This window comes from Esox lucius, chromosome 3 (genome assembly GCF_011004845.1).
Source record: "Esox lucius isolate fEsoLuc1 chromosome 3, fEsoLuc1.pri, whole genome shotgun sequence".
Taxonomy (NCBI): domain Eukaryota; kingdom Metazoa; phylum Chordata; class Actinopteri; order Esociformes; family Esocidae; genus Esox; species Esox lucius.
In genome coordinates this window covers 4371026-4387237 of record NC_047571.1, presented here as the reverse complement: position 1 = coordinate 4387237, position 16212 = coordinate 4371026, and the positions used below count along the sequence as shown (strand labels likewise).

Genomic DNA, 16212 nt, shown 5'->3' with positions numbered 1-16212 from the left:
CGCAGGTCAGATGAGACGACAACAAAGTCGATCATCGACCTGCGGCCTAGGGTGTCCTGGTGCCACATGCACTGATGGACACCCTTATGCTTGAACATGGTGTTGGGTTCATGGACCCCATGAACCCAACATTGTCCAACAGCTGATTGGTTTTGGATAACATTTAAAATCAGCTTATGCTACTTTCAGAAATATTGAACAAAAAAATATATAATATAAAACTTTACATTTTATGACCTAAGTGGTTTAATAGGTACAATTACCTTAGTGTTTTATTATGTTCATACAAATATATAATCATATTTAAATATCCAGGTTAGTTAATGAAAATACAGTTATAAAACAAATTTACAGCGGGCAATAAATACAAGTAGTAAAGTTGGAACATTATGTGTATCCAAATAATTACTGTTCTTGACACATGTTCCAAGTGCTCTGTCGGTAGGTTACTTAAATTCCAAGCCATCAAATAGTCCATCATTTCATGAATCATGATGACATTGTGCCAGTTTTTTCTGGAGCTGTATGACATATAGATTTTGTTTAAAATAATGACCAGCAGAGGGCAGCTTCTGTCAATGTTTGTCTGTCTTCGTCTGTCCATGTTTCATTCAGGTTTTGATTGCAAAATGGGTGGGTGGAGGTAGGGAATGCGAGAGAGAGGGTAAACAAAAAACCGAATCTAAATGACCAAATACGGCCCCTGTACATTGCAGATGGTTTCCATTACCAATGCTAATATTAACCACACAGTTGTTGATTGTTGCTGTGGGCAATATTGATAATGATCATACACGTCGTTGGCAGGTGACAGGAGTTAAGGACAACACACTGAAAACAAGCATACTGCATATTTCATTGTTCTGTTTGGCTTCTCTCCACCTAGTCCCATAACTACAAACAAACATTGCAACTGAGTGGCCTGTCCCTCGAGATAAGCTCTTCATTCTTGGCCTATGTGGCTATGTCATGGGGAACATATGCTCTGCTCTCTTCTACTCTTCCTGCGGAAGGAAGACCAGGGGTCACTGAAGGCACCGCTATGCATGTATGAAATGAAGCATAGAGGGATTACTGGAAGAAGACAGGATACATATTTGTGTGACTCAGCAACATTGCCAGGACCGAGATTAATTGCACGACAAAACGTCAATACGCAAGCTTATTATGTAGATGTGGGCGTTGGAACTCAATGTGTTTTTTGGCAAAATCAATAGCATTGCATCTGTGTGTGTTTATTTGTGTATTTCTTGATATCGTTTACCTCGATGTCCAGGTGTGTGATTATTTGGAGGTAGTTATTGACTGTGCGCTCCAATCTCTCCAGCTGAGTTGACCCACAGCCAGACTGGCTCAAAGTCCTAGCCACCCTCACACTCTCAGACAGGGCTGCCAGAGATGCAGATATGTCCCCCCTCTTCTCCTGGGCCTGGGGGAAAAAACACATACACATGCACATTGGCACCAAAACCAACAAACACTCACACATAGATAATGTACACAATTACATCCAAACACACCCCCCCCACACACACACACACACACACACACTGAAACAGATACATAGATACAAATGTCAAATTATCATCACAATTTAGTTATTAGTATTTTCTATGGATTGTATTAGCCCCTGTCGAGCAGGCAGCTACTCCTCCTGGTGTTCAAGCAGAAATCAAAACATTGCAAAGTACATTTGATGTAACAAAAAGAAAGTCAAGGTTGACTGACAATCTAGCCTAAGAGGCAGAGGTCTGTTTAAAAGCATACCGATTTCCTCTCCCAGGAAGCCTTGTGAAGCTTGCTGCAGGGGAGCAGAATTGGGGAAGGGAGGGTCTTCAAGGCTTCACAATCACCCTGAACAGAGGAGAGAAGGGTACCGATATTAAAAGTGATAGGCAGGACAAACAGACAGACAGACTCAGATGCTATGTAACAGTATTTTGTCACCAGTGCAGTCCTCATCTCTGCCTCAGTGTTCATATCCTTCCTGGACTCTCTGTCACACACAAAGTCTATGGGCCTGGTTGTAGCATGCCACACCTCATTGGCTACCATGCAAAGCAGCAGGAGTCCTAGACACATACACAGAACATATTAAACCTATGCATGCACACCGAATTCATGTTACTGTATGTAACAAATATATTCCAAGCCTTGCAAAGGTATCCAGATCTCTGACCAATTTTGTCATATTGCAGAATTACCAATGGTTCATTGACATTTACTTCTGTTAGATATTTATATATTAGAAAACTGACACGCAAAATCAATTATTGTATGGTAACATTGGTTTTATGTTGGAAAATATTTGTAAGAACATTTTTATTTTGTGTTGGAAGCTCCCAGTTTACACAGATGAAATAATTGCTCTAATGTGGACACAATTACCTTACCAGTGACCTCCACCTGTTAAGCATTAAACTTGCTGTCACATTTTCTGGACACAATCCTGACTGTTGAAGGATCATTGGTCAGGCTATGAATCTGAAAAACAATGAAGACTAAAGCACATTCTACAGATGTTATTGATTAAGTAATACAAACGCATTGATTAGGAAAGGGGAACAGAATAATATCCAAGTGTTTGAAAATCCCAGTGAGCACAGTTAGATCAATAATCAGGAAGTGGAAGCTGCATCACACCACACAGGCACAGCGGAAAAAAACTCTGCCCCCCAAAAAAACAGGACTTAAACAAGGAGAAACCATAGAAAGGCCAACAATCACTTTAAAGGGGCTACAGAGTTCAGTGTCTGTGTGAAGAGTACTGTAATTCCCTGTTGATATCCCGCACTGTGTATAATCAGCACCATAAATTTTATAGCTTTGTGTGTATACTAACCCGAGTATTAACCCCACCCATATATTTACCGCATTTGCCAGGAGAATTATGACTTACATAGTACATGTACATATGTACATACATTGTACATTAATATTAAACAAATAAATTTTTGCTGAAGAATGAAATATGTTTTTGAAAACCCTGTAACATCAATTATATAATATTTGCTACCTGAGTTTCTGAGACCTCTATGTCATCAAGCATTCATCTGTCGAAAAGTTTGCTGGTGGAAACGTTTTTACAAATGTAAACTTGTGTATTATCCATGTGTCAACTGCTGTGGTTGAAAATTTATTCAAAATCTATGTATAAGCTGCGGTTTATTAATGGTGAATCAATCAATCGTATCAAGAGCTTTGTAGAAAACTGGCTTGTATTAGAGGGTGGCAAGAAAGAAGCCGTAACTCAAAAAGTACCATATGAAAGCATGCAAATGACCCAGCTGCAATGTGGGAAAAGGTTTTGCAGTAATTTAAGACAAAGATAGAGCTTTTTGCCCACAAATTAAAGCGCTATGTGTGGTGGAACCCTAACACTATCCATGCCTCCAAGCAATCTCTAATGGGGATTCTTCTCTTGATTCTTATCTTGTTAAAATTGAAGGAATGGATGGAACAAAATACGTCAAGAGAACCTATTCAGGCTGCCAAATAACTGAAGTGTGGAAGGAAATTCACTTTTAAGCAGAACAATGATTCCAAGAGAAAAGCCAAAGCAACACTAAAGAACAAAAAATATAGTTACCTACAGTGGCCTGGACAAAATCCCTGATCTTGACCCAATTGAGAACCTGTGGCAGTATTTGAAAATTGCAGCTGACAAGCGTCATCTAACTGATGTCTAAGCTGTTTGTATAGTGGTTACTTTAGCAAGTACTTATTCGATTACGCCAAGGGAGAGAGCAATTCAGTGTGTTTATTGAATAGTATCGCAATACTTATAGCCTAATTGTTCTGCAACTCAATCTTGCAGGGAATAGCAAAAGAAGATTACTTTATACAGGGCATACTACCCAGAATTCAACAGTACCTTAAGCCAATAAGCTATTTACAGTTGCGAAATATGACAGAACGTGACTTCCTGGGAACATGGATATAATTGTTCTTTTGTAATCTAAACATAACATGTTCATACATACATACATTTATACAATTCCACACTGACCTGATCAACCTGAAACAAATATGTCTGGAAGAATAAGCAAAAATCACTCCAACACTGTGCAAAGTTTGTACATACTTACCAAAATATTTAAAACAGTTATTGCAGCAAAATATTTATTTGTTTGGGTTGAATCTATATGCAAACAACATGTTTCAGTTTTATATATTTTTTACAAATATTTACCAACATAAAACCAATGACACCATACAACAATTAATTCTGAATGTCAGTCAATAAAAATAAAATATCAAACAGAACAAAATTAAATATACCCTTTGTCATTGAATAATATGAGAAAATTGGTCAGGGGTTTGAATACTTTACCTAGGCACAGTACGTATGTAGAGCATGAGGTTGTGTGTAATACGGCAGTACTTTATGAGGACACATCAGGGACCCTTAATTATGCCCTTACCATGATATTGGCCATGTACTGTAACTCAAACTCCTGAGGTACGTTTTTGTTATTATACACCAGGTAGGCAGGTACCAATCTTTCAAATACAGTCTAACTTCCTGATGATGGATGAACTTTCACACTATTGGGCAACTACAACCTCCAGATGTATGCCTTACATTCATTTCTTTTCAAAGTTTTTCACTAATTTTCTCTTTTGACCTCACCTTTTCCCTGTACCCTCCCACACACACTGTAGGCACTTTGATTTACCTCATCTTTACTTGATGCTGATGCTATTTGTACTGCAACCCCCTCCAAGCCTCTGATCATTCATATGTCCCTTTTTCTCATTCTCTCTCCTCCAAACCTACACCCACAGCCACTTCCCAGTGGGTTATGTGCACTCACAATCTTCATTGTCTCTCCAGTAAAACTCACTTGCATATAATTCCTTGTTGCTTTTGTCTCCAGATTCAGTCTCGTCAACCTTACACATCCTATGACTCTCACTATCCCCTTTGGTCCCTACCGGCTCTGTGGCTAAGTAACTTCCTGAACAAGGCTGGGGCAGCTGAGTAAAAATGAAATCTTAAGAATGATCTACTATCCTTTAACTCCCACCTCTGTACCATATTTGATTCTCTATCTGTTGATAACAACACTTTCTATCAGTTATGTTTTTCCCTCTGGGCTGCCCAACCTTTGTCCTGGAGATCTACTGTCTTGCAGGTTTTCTCTTCAACTCCATTCATGACTAACCCATTTAAGCTTTTCACCCAGCAAATTATTAGAATCTGTGGCAGCCCTGCTCTAACACAAGGAATAACTTTGCCACCATCTGCTCACACTACTCGCATGAGCCATCTGAAATTAAAAACCACAAACTGATATCTGTTCGGTCTTTCGTTTCCAAAACACATGCTTGTTGTCTCTGACCCACTCTCCCGTTATTCTTCTTTGACCGATGTCCTGGACTCTAACCGTTTAGGCTTTAAACTGGGTCACTGAACCACGTTTGCTCTAGTCTTTGTAGCGAGGCTCTTTGCACGCCCGAAACTGACTCTCCTCTGTACTCCTAGATCTATTTATCAATACTGTGAATCATCAGATCTCCCTTTCCACCCTCTAAGTTCTGGGTGTCTCAGGCTCTGCACACTCTTGTATTGTATCCTACCTCACAAGCCGCTCCTACCAGGTGAAGTGGAAGGTATCTATGTTTGTCCACAGGCTCTCACAACTGGCATCTTCCAGACCTAGGTTCTAGGCCCTCTCCAATTCCCCTTATGCCCCAAGGTACTTGACTTCATCTTATCCTCAAATAACTAATTAATTGAGTAATGTAATGTACTTACTGTGTTAGGATTTCTGTGTCACCCTTTTATTGTTATTGGCCAATCTGAGATATGGCTTTTTTTTGCAAGTCTGCCTAGAAGGCCAGAATCCCAAAGTCTCCTCTTCACTGCTGACACTGAAACTGGTGTTTTGTGGGTACAAATCAATGAAACTGCCAGTTGAGAACCTGTTAGTCTTCTCTTTCTCAAACTAGACACTAATATATTTGTCCTCTTGCTCAGTTGTGCACCGGGGCCTCCCACTCCTCTTTCTATTGTGGTTAGAGACAGTTTGAGTTGTTCTGTGAAGTAGTACATATAGTTGTACAAAATCTTCAGTTTATTGGATATTTCTAGCATGGAATAGCCTTCATTTCTCAGAACAAGAATAGATTGACAAGCATCAAAATAAAGTTATTTGCTCCTGGTTATTTTGAGCCAGTAATCGAACCCAGAAATGCTAATGCTGAAGATACTGAACTAGTCTAAAGAAGGACAGTTTTACTCCTTCTTCAATCAGCACAGCATGTTTCAGCTGTGCTAACATAATCACAAAATAGTTTTCTAATGATCAATTAGTTTTTAAAAATGATAAACTTGGATTAGCAAACACAGCATGCCATTGGAACACAGGGCTGATGGTTGCTGATAATGGGCCTCTGTACACCTTTGTAGATATTCCATTAAAAAATCGGATGTTTCCAGCTACAACAGTCATTTACAACGTTAACAATGTCTACACTGTATTTCTGATCAATTTTAAGTTATTTTAATGGACTTTTCTTTCAAAAACAAGGACAATTCTAAGTGACCCCAAACTTTTGAATGGTAGTGTATATTACACACAAATATAAAAAATTCCAATAGTTGTTAACTGTATTGTTGATTTCATTAAGGCTTTTTTGCCCATCTTTATCAATTGTGTTAATATGTACACTGTACTGTATCTATGGACTACTGGTCAAGACTTAGGCCACCTCAGAAAAAAGTTTAAAGATATTCACCTGCACTTAAATGCACGACAGTAAAACAAATACAAATGAACATAGATACTACAATAAAAAATAACACACATTTCTAGTGTTGTCCACAAGATATTTGGTATAGTGAGATGGAGCAAAGAAATGTCATATAGCGACATTTTAAGAGACTGGGCATTACAGAAAACGCAGAAAACCCAATACTTACTTAAGGGGCAAAAAAGAATCCACTGAAGTGCTTCATCCGAGTAATTTAGTAACAAAATTATAAGCTTCGCCCCGAGAAAGCCTCAGAAATCGTTGACATTTCACCACGATAATGAACCCAAACACTATGTTCAGGTGACTAAGACCTACTTGGAGCAAAAGTTCGCAGTTTATACGAAGTATTCGATTGGCCATTTCATTGAAAACAAGTCATAAGGCCTAGCTCATGATGGTTTGAATGGTTATTTTTAGTTAATTCTGACCATTCGTATAGTTTAAATATCCTTTTCAATACTCACTGCTTAACGCCATACCCCTTTATGCTGTGTCTGATGTCCATTCATATGGTCCATGAAAAAAACTCTCTAATTTGTATCCCCCCCCCCCCCCCCCCACACACACACACACACACACACATGCTATAGAATCCAAATATCCTAAATAAATCCGATGGCCAATATTTTACATGTCATCGATCACTTCAACCCCTTAATTAGCCGAACTGAATAGACTCTGCGGACCACTAGAGGGCATTTCTCCAGAAAATAAATCTGCTGGGTTATAGAAGACACTGACTATGTTAAACTGCTGCAATAGAAAATATTTGTAGGTCTCCCTGTTTAAGGATTAGGGATATTGTCGAAGTAGTACTGGGTGGTATACACTCTCCACTCTCGACTTGACCAAAATGTCACTTAAAATTATATTATTTTATACATATAGAAAACTACGTTGTCCTGCATTTATTTAGGCTAGAAATATTTATTTTATAGAGAGCTTTTCATTACAAACTGAGCCTTACAACACTACAAAAACGAAACTAAACAAATGCAGAATTCTGGCAGACGCAGATCTTGACTTGGCTGACAATCTTAGTTGACATGGGGTGGAACGCAGTATATAGCCTCGCGGCGGTAGTGTTGATGGTAGCCTACTGTAATTGCACAGGTTGGCACAATCACCAATAGACAGGCCCAGAAATGTGTATCTTATCCGTATCCGGACGATGACTGGAACATAAACGACTGAAAGTGTAGCATACACCTTAAATGTATGATGCTTCGACAGATGACAGACCTCTGACGTCCCTCAATCCAGACTCCACATTCGAGACACCTATAAGTGGAATTAAATTTACACAGAACATTGTCCTATTGGATGCTGAAAATACTTTTTTTTTTAAATAGCTTTCCTCTCTTAGTCACATGAGTTGCCCTTTTGCATGGGATTGAGTTAACTTGGTTCTTCCATACCCTTTGAATAGACATTCAAAACAGATAATCCTGTATAACTAGAACCAAACGTTTACAGTGTTTTTCCGTATTTCGCACCCTGAAAACAGTCACTGTTAAACCATGGGCAAAACCGACAAGGACAAAAGGCGCAATCAATTATTATTTCAGTCACACATGCCGTATTGCAACCCAGAAATAAAAAAATAGATATGCGTGTTCGTGTGTGAAGTTGACTGCTTACAGTCGCAAGTTGCAGTAACATTAACACGCCGCCACAGCTTGATACAATATCCCTCCATTGCAATGCTTATATATCAGAAGACCCATCAAACCGCACGTGCTAATTAAGACGGAAGGGACACCAGCTCGGGTTAATAACGAACCCCGCTAGACGTCCTTCACCAGGTAGCGGAGAAACATGGCACTGAAGGAACCCGCATTGCATCATTGACACCAGGTACCTCGCAGCCGACTCTGCTCAAGCCCGGCGTGAAAAAGACTAGAGCCAGTAGCAGCTTTATTCACAGAACAGCAATGTTTTGCTTAAATGGACGGACACAATCACACACTCAAACTAGGACCCGTAGCCCTGCTATAGATCCCGGGCATCCGTACCAGTTTCTATCTGATGACATGCGCTACGACGCTGATAAACGCATCAGTGCTTAGAAGTTTGAGCCCCTGTGTACGGTGTGGGTGCACGCAGCTATTCGTAACGACCAATCAAGGCACCAGCAACAGGCCCCCGGTTTTTACATTTACCAGAGGTGGGCAAGAGTGAATGAGACAGAAGATTGGAGCGGACTGCCTCGCGGATGGAAGACTACTGATCAAGGGTGGAAAGTAAGCTTTGAAGTTGGAGTTTATGCGTGGAACCCGCGGAGATATTCCTGTTTTATATTCTCTCTGTTATAAAAAGGATGGAGGAGCGCAGCTGACGGCTAGGGACCGTAGCCTGGAAGGGGAGATACATACCGGAGGAAGCGAATTGCCGGAAGAGGGAAATGTGAGTATAAATGAGCCATTGTAACCAGTTTCCACCCAGAGTCCATCACGAATCTATTACTGCATCATGGCCCTATTTCTTTATTTTAGATTACAACAATGGGTGAAATGATTGTAATACGATTCCCCTGTTTCATTCATATGCTCATCAGGTATCAATAGGGTATCATTGAACTTCGGCTGTGTTCTTGATCAAGGACAATTCAATCCGTTGTTAAATCGGCATGAAATACAATTTTCTTTGTTGAAGGAAAGGGTTTCTAGCCCAAATATGTAATTATTTTCAATGTGGTAACATTGTGCTATATATGTTTTCTTGGCACACTTTGATTTTGAGACAGAAACTTATGAGTAAAAGATACAGGTGGTTTTGCACCCTATTCCATCCTATTGCGCATCTTGTCGTCATCAGGGCTCAAGGTCCTTATAAGGTCCTTGTTGCGGCGGTTCCTCTTGAAATTAGCTCCACGACAATATCTATTTTATTTTATTATATTATTACTGTTCGTGGTTTTTCCCTTAACGTTTAATGTTAAAGAAATTTGCTGCTAGTCTCTTAAGACCTACATTTCATATTTTTACATTCAACCCTCACATTGACACTCATTGATAGACGCAGTCTCTGAGAAAAGACGTGGGATGACGTAATTTGGAGAGTGATCCAAGTCTCGATTTATATAGGTTTCTTTTAATGGTTTGACCTACTTGGAAATCCTAATGACACACTCTTTAAAGGTACTTAAAACACACATCCTTTCCCACACAAATACTTTATTACCATCAACAATCAAATGTATATATCAAGAAGGATCCAATCATCTGAAAGGATCCTGTTTTTCCAGGTACTGCACATGTACAGCAGAAATGGCCAAATAACAGCATCACCAGCCTGCCCCTATATCCCTATATATATGTGTTTGAGGAGCTGGCACTTTCCTATAAATCCTGCTTCATGTAGCACTGGAAAGAACAGCCTTGTTCCACAATCATCACGTCCCTCTGGCCTACCCCCACAACAACTATATCAGAATTAATAGGCATGCCAGAAGACATGCAATAATCACTGTCAAACCGGACACCTCTGACTTGTGTTATTGAAACCACCTGTCTCACCTCAGCAGCTAGGAGGTTGCAAAAGCGGACATGTCTGTGTGTGTGTGTAGCATCCATTAATGGCATATGCAACCCACTGAATGATGTGACTCAGGGTCACTGGCTTGCAGTTACCAGATTGCTAGGTTGTACTTTGTCAGTAATGCCTATTAAAGATGAGAAGGTTCTCACCATAGTAGCATATAGATACATTGATTGGGAGGCAGAGTGGTCAGCAAAGTCCAGAGCAACAAGTTTCCCCTGCAGTGCAAGGCCAGTCCAGAAGTACTGTTTTAACTGCATCTGCCTGAAATCGGAAATTTATTTTTCAATGTAGGTTGAGATGGATCAGAGGCGACCGAAGCCCCCATGACCAGATAGGGTCTGCCATCGCAAAATCAGAGGCTGTCACTGATTCAGTTAGTTTGTCAGTCTGCATCCATTTGAATCTCACTCTGGAATGGTTACGCAGGTAGCTGAGTTCTAGATGTACTAAAATCCTTGGGAAGTTTTCTGTAGTCCTCACCGTCCATAGTCAGTGCTACCTCCTCCATAAGTACAGAATGTAGAAGGCTTTCTTACTCCTTTTCAAACTGTTAATGTTGAGCATGTTCAATTGATGGGTATCATTGTAAATTCACTCAATATTTACAATATCTAAAACAAACCTGTTTTCAGTTCAGGAAGAGCTAAAAGGTTTAAACGGTGTGACCCACTTGGAGAAACCTAGAAACAACACCCTCTTCAGCTCCTTTATAGTTACTTGACCTCACATACTTCCAGGGAGACACAGTCAAACAATCACACAAGAAATAACACACTCCCTCAGGTTTGCCTTTGTAGGTCGTAACATTTATTTATATTTTGTTCTCATAGTGGGGTGCCAAAACACAAACTACAGGTGTTCTTGTTTAGACTGAAGATTGAACTGGGTCAGTGTGTTGGGCTGCAGGGAACCTACTTCCAATTCTGTAGGGCAAACAATAAAGCACAACTGAGAAAAATACTGACAGACCAAACCCAGTTTAATAACTCTGCTTTCTCACTAATATGAGTAGGGTATCTTTGTGTCTTTCTTTTGTGCCTGTGTCTGAATAATTATTATTTAAATCATGCATTTTTGTGTTGTGTTTTGTATGTGTGAGTGTGGACCTGGAATTCTCTTGTCCTATTTCCATAAGGTCGTTCCATTTCCAATGCCAACAGCCTATCAGCAGCCTCAACATTTTGTCTTTCATCCCATAAAGATCAGAGAGCCACTGATACCCAAAGGCCTTAAAGGCCTTGAGCTAAATGGCAGATAAGCAGAGCGGCACACATACTTAGCTATATTTAGTATAATGCTCCATGTAAACCTCAACATTTTACATTAAAAGTAAACAAATGCAGTGATCAATTTGCCCAGTTTTGTTGGCTACAGAATGGATGATTAAAAGCTCAATCTTCGTTTACAAAGAATGTTTACAACATTGATTTTGATATGAATGCATGAATCAGATTGGAATTCTGCCTTTTTCTGCAGGCAGTAAAGAGCACAGCAAACCTTCTACTTTTTTGCAAACTGCCCTAACAACCAGGAAGTCACAATGGTCAAGGCATGAGTGCATGCTCACTCACCTGATGACATCAGTCAGCTTTGCAGGTACCCAACCCACCAAAGTGAGTTGCAAGTAATGAGACCAGAGTATCCCTGGTGACAATGCCTCCCCCACCCTGGACCATGTTGCAGAATTTGCATCGGCTATGGAACTGTTTTGTCTGCTAATAGCATAGTCAATTCAAAAGTTCTAAATTCCATAATGTAACCCTAAACATAACCAATTAAATTATTTGCCAAAACGTATCCAATCACAGTAATTGCCTAGACTTAAACAATCAATATGTTCTGCCCTTCAAGAAGAGCATGTCTCTGAAAAACATTGAGCATTCTTGAATGTCTTTGAATTGTTTTCCACCAGAAACATCCACAATTAATTAATTAAATATCCATCATCTCCTCTCTTGCTCTCGATAGAACAGAAAAGCGGCTTAGTAACCCTTTAGCTGTGGCACTAAACGATCCATTTGTCTTCAAAATGTCCTCATGCCATAAATTGCCTTTTGATAATGTGTGTCTAGTAGACTCTTTTTTTCTCTGATAGAGTCATTGGCTGTGTGATGACGAATAACGAATGATGCAAAGCGCCCCTGTAAATGGATGTTCTAGCTGCACTGGGTCAGTTTAGAAAACAGTTGCTCAGTAGGCTAGTATATCATGGCCCCACCTCCATAGCAACATGCATTGCAGCTCCAATCTACAATCCATTTTAATGAAAGTGCCTTTACTTTTATTAGGGGGATAACAAAGCTGATGGCACCTCTTCAGGCCCTGATCCCCCAAGCACTTATCTATCCCTGTTACTCAGTATGTGGAAAGACTCTGTGAAAATGAGACTACCATCTCAATAATGACATTTGAACCAGAGTGCTCAACGTGATAAATGCATGGCTGTGTGATCTGTGTGGATACTATACATTCGAGAGGTGCTCCAGATCTAAGGCCATGAGTTAGTCAGTACTCAGAGATCCATATGTTACTTATTGGAGCTTTGATCAGGTTTACACCACACATGCAGTTAACACTGTGTGGTTGCACATACCAGGGGAAGCCATAGGCTACATATTCCAATTAGATGTGGCTTTACTCTCTCCAGTGTATATCACAGGAAGGGGATGAGTAATGAGTTTGGAAATTGCCTCCTAGCAAGGACAATTGTCCAGAAGACAGAGCATGTTCCATTCTCTCTGCCGTCCTCCAGAGAGATAAGAGGATCAATGTTTTCTGTATGAGCTCCTCTGTACAGGATAGCACTGGAGGCTATCACACATAGCCCAAGGAGCCAGATGAGCCACTGGTTTTATACCTCTGAAGAATCTGGTTGTTATTTCCACTCCTCACACAAAACAATGAGTAGCCAGGCAGTGGGTGCCACTGGAAATAAATGGCCTGACATTTAGATTTTTTCATCAGTGAAACATCTGATCTCGTTTTGTTCCAACAAGTACACCATTTTCAAAACAGTTGCAGACTATACGTTTTTCTAGACTTTACGTAAATAAATGTACGCTTACTATGTGCGGAATATTGCACACAGTGTAGGCGTTCCCTAATTGAAAAATGCAATTACTTGCTAGAAACCACAAATAGGATCTTGCTAGTTTGTGCTCGGATCTGAACCCCTCAAATTCTGCCCACTCGGTTTAACTGGAAACCACAACGAGGCGTCGTTGTTCTGCGACAGTGGTGCTGAAAACTGCTTTCAAGCTGGTCACTGCGCTGTCCGCGGTGCTGAATGTTTGTTCATCATGATTTCTGCACACAGCTGAATTCCCGCTAGACGGTTAAGATTTGAGTGTCGCTGAAATATTCCGCTGCTATATCGTCTCATTTACCCGTGTATGTTTTTGGCTCTGCCCCAAATCGATTTTGCAGTCTAGAAATGAAATCGCAAAGAAAAGTAGGCAGGCAAGATAGAAAGTAGCCTATATTGAGAGTATTATCCGCAGCAGGCAGGATTTGAACCCATTGTCACATCCGTATTTACGTGTGTTCTGGAGTCAGCGGCTCAAAACCACTAGGCCACCTCTGGTCATACGAGGCAAAGTTCAGATATCTTAATTTAATTTATGCCTTTCCCAGAAACTGTAATTCCATCAGGCAGTCTGACAGTCTCTGATTAAGTCTCTTTTTGGAATAATTTCTACTTTTATCAAGGCTAATGATAATTTGGCTTTTAATGGACATGTCTGAAGCTGTGAGATATTGGCTAATCTGTTTCCAGAACGTCACAGAGTGTATTAATTTCAGGTGTCACCAATAGGCCTACATGGTTATCGTTTTAAACGAAATCTCAATTAACTGAGCTAAAACAAGGCAACATTCAGCCTAATCTCCTAAACGGAGCTTGGGTTAAATTGCTAAGGCAAGTGGCGTAGGTAGGTCTTGCAGTTTAAGTCGCGGCCTCCAATGCACATACTTCTGCAGAATGGTTTTGGATCTGTCCCACTGCCAATTTAAGCTCCCTCCTGTTCTTTCTCACTGTCTCTGTCTAACAGGAAATATGAAAATGCAACAAACGATATATCATTTTAAATATTGTTTTGCTCTTTATTTAGACTCATTTCCGTGCTTTTCTTCAGTTCATGCATGTGGTTGCACTGGTGTAGCTATCGGCGGTGCAGGGGGTACGGCTGCACCAGGGCCCTCGGTGGGTTGGGGGCCGGTGCTTGGCCTCTATAATAAGTATTGTTTTGTATTTGTATTTTATATTGTTGTTCTATGTTGTTCTCACAGTCAGACGTCGGCTGTGGGGTTTAGCCTGTAAGGACAGATTGCACCCGGCCCGGCTTCACCACGCTAGGCCAGTGTGTGATTGTATAAGTTCTCCACATTATCTGTGACTTCACTTTTGGACCCAAAGTCCTCCTGGGTTGTGAAATTGTCCCTTAAACTGTAGGTCACTTTACTGTATGACACCTTAAAGTGTAGCTGAGGCTGTAATTACCATACCACAATGATGACTCAGCAGATCTTACCTGCAGGCAAGCGGAGAACAAACTGATAGACCGATAGGATGGATTCAAGGAGAACCCGATAAGATGTATAGGAAGTAATACGATGCCTCATGGTAAACTCATAGTGCTTGGACACTGCGCCAACCCCCGCGAAACATAACATATCAACTCTGTTCCCTTTTAAACTCCACTGGGACGTACTAAACCAACGCGTGGAGGAGGGAGACGGCTTTGAAGCAACCGGCATATGCGGCTACTCATCTGGCACAGATTGCACTAGTTCTTCAATAGCAGCGGGGGTTGTCAGTGATAATACACTGTTAACACTGCACATGTATCGATGGCCATAACTGTCTAACGCCCAGGACATTCATTGGATCAATGCGGGCTGTGGATAGGCCATATGGATGAGAACATTGCGACAATGCCGGTCAAGGATAAGGCCGAGAATCGGTCGCTCCAATACCAGCAAACTTTGGTAAGTTTTTAGCGGGATAAGCCCCAACCTGTGATTATTTGATAATCTAAATTTATGATTACAAATCACATTGCCAGATGCCATGCATGAAAATCCAACGACACTGTCAATGCGCAGTGCCTTTTCGCAAGGCTTTTAAAAAATGTTTAAGAGACTGTCCGGTTTTTAAATGCCATTCTCGGAATGTTGGATTTCTAGTCTGGTGGTGCGATTTTCCATTGTAATTGCTGTGGCTTGACTGCTGCGCCGTTATAATAAAATACAGTATGTGGCTGTAAGAAATCGATTAAAGACTAACATCCATTTCAAGAGCGGAGCAATGGACTGTATGTATCTGTGTGTGCGTCCGTGTGGCGTGTATGTCTGTGTGTGCCACCGTGTGGCGTCTCTATATGACAGTGATCCATGGCGATCTTACGGGACATTCACAGAGTGGCCACTTAGATTTAAAAGTGTGCTGGCCAGTTATCGATAACGCACCCAGTCGTGACCGTCCACAATTAAGTGGCTATTTAGAGGCCCGCACGCTCTGGAGCGGAGCATGAAGTTATAGTTTCGTGCCAGGTCAGGTCCTTTAATGATAAAGGATGTCACCTTATTTTTAATCTTCTGTTAATCCTCGGTTATTCCAAATGTTATCTATTCGGATTTCGATTATCGCACTGGATTTCAAATAAATAGGTTTAGTATTTCTATTACATTTTCCTATATCATTGCTGTAAGCCAGGTAAGTGATTTAAAAAAGCGGCCCCATGTATCTGCCCTACAAGCATAAGACGTCGTAAAGACGGCATTTGGGTTGAAAATACGTTCAAAATACGTAATTCAAATTGTTTTGCTTGAATCGCGTCAAAATCATGCACGTGATTGACACGTTGGCTATTTTTCTCTCTCGCAAATAGGCTACAGTATGCAGCATTG

General features: G+C 40.6%; 2 protein-coding genes across 10 annotated transcripts in view; one reads left to right on the top strand and one right to left on the bottom strand.

Moving 5' to 3' along the window:
* Window positions 1-357: 357 nt before the first annotated feature.
* thpo (thrombopoietin) lies at window positions 358-7274 on the bottom strand. Of its 2 annotated transcripts, none has more exons than XM_034291552.1 (5): window positions 7227-7274; window positions 1948-2072; window positions 1768-1854; window positions 1265-1429; window positions 358-1004 (listed from the first exon to the last, which is right to left on the bottom strand). In XM_034291552.1, the coding sequence occupies exons 1-5, from the start codon at window positions 7237-7239 to the stop codon at window positions 996-998; spliced, it is 399 nt and encodes a 132-aa protein (XP_034147443.1). In that variant the 5' UTR covers window positions 7240-7274; the 3' UTR covers window positions 358-995. The 2 variants fall into 2 exon arrangements, with proteins under 2 accessions (XP_034147443.1, XP_034147444.1); XM_034291553.1 differs by having other exon boundaries at window positions 358-617.
* Window positions 7275-8445: 1171 nt separating this feature from the next.
* clcn2a (chloride channel, voltage-sensitive 2a) overlaps window positions 8446-16212 on the top strand; it is a 99873-nt gene continuing 92106 nt past the window's right edge. For 6 of the 8 annotated variants that reach the window (XM_020045447.3, XM_020045444.3, XM_020045446.3 and 3 more), the window contains exon 1: window positions 8446-9168. In XM_020045447.3, the coding sequence (XP_019901006.1) occupies window positions 9028-9168 (141 nt within the window). In that variant the 5' untranslated portion in view covers window positions 8446-9027. Of the gene's footprint in view, window positions 9169-15113; window positions 15292-16212 lie in introns of those variants that run through there. The other 2 variants (XM_020045450.3, XM_020045449.3) reach the window with 2 other exon arrangements.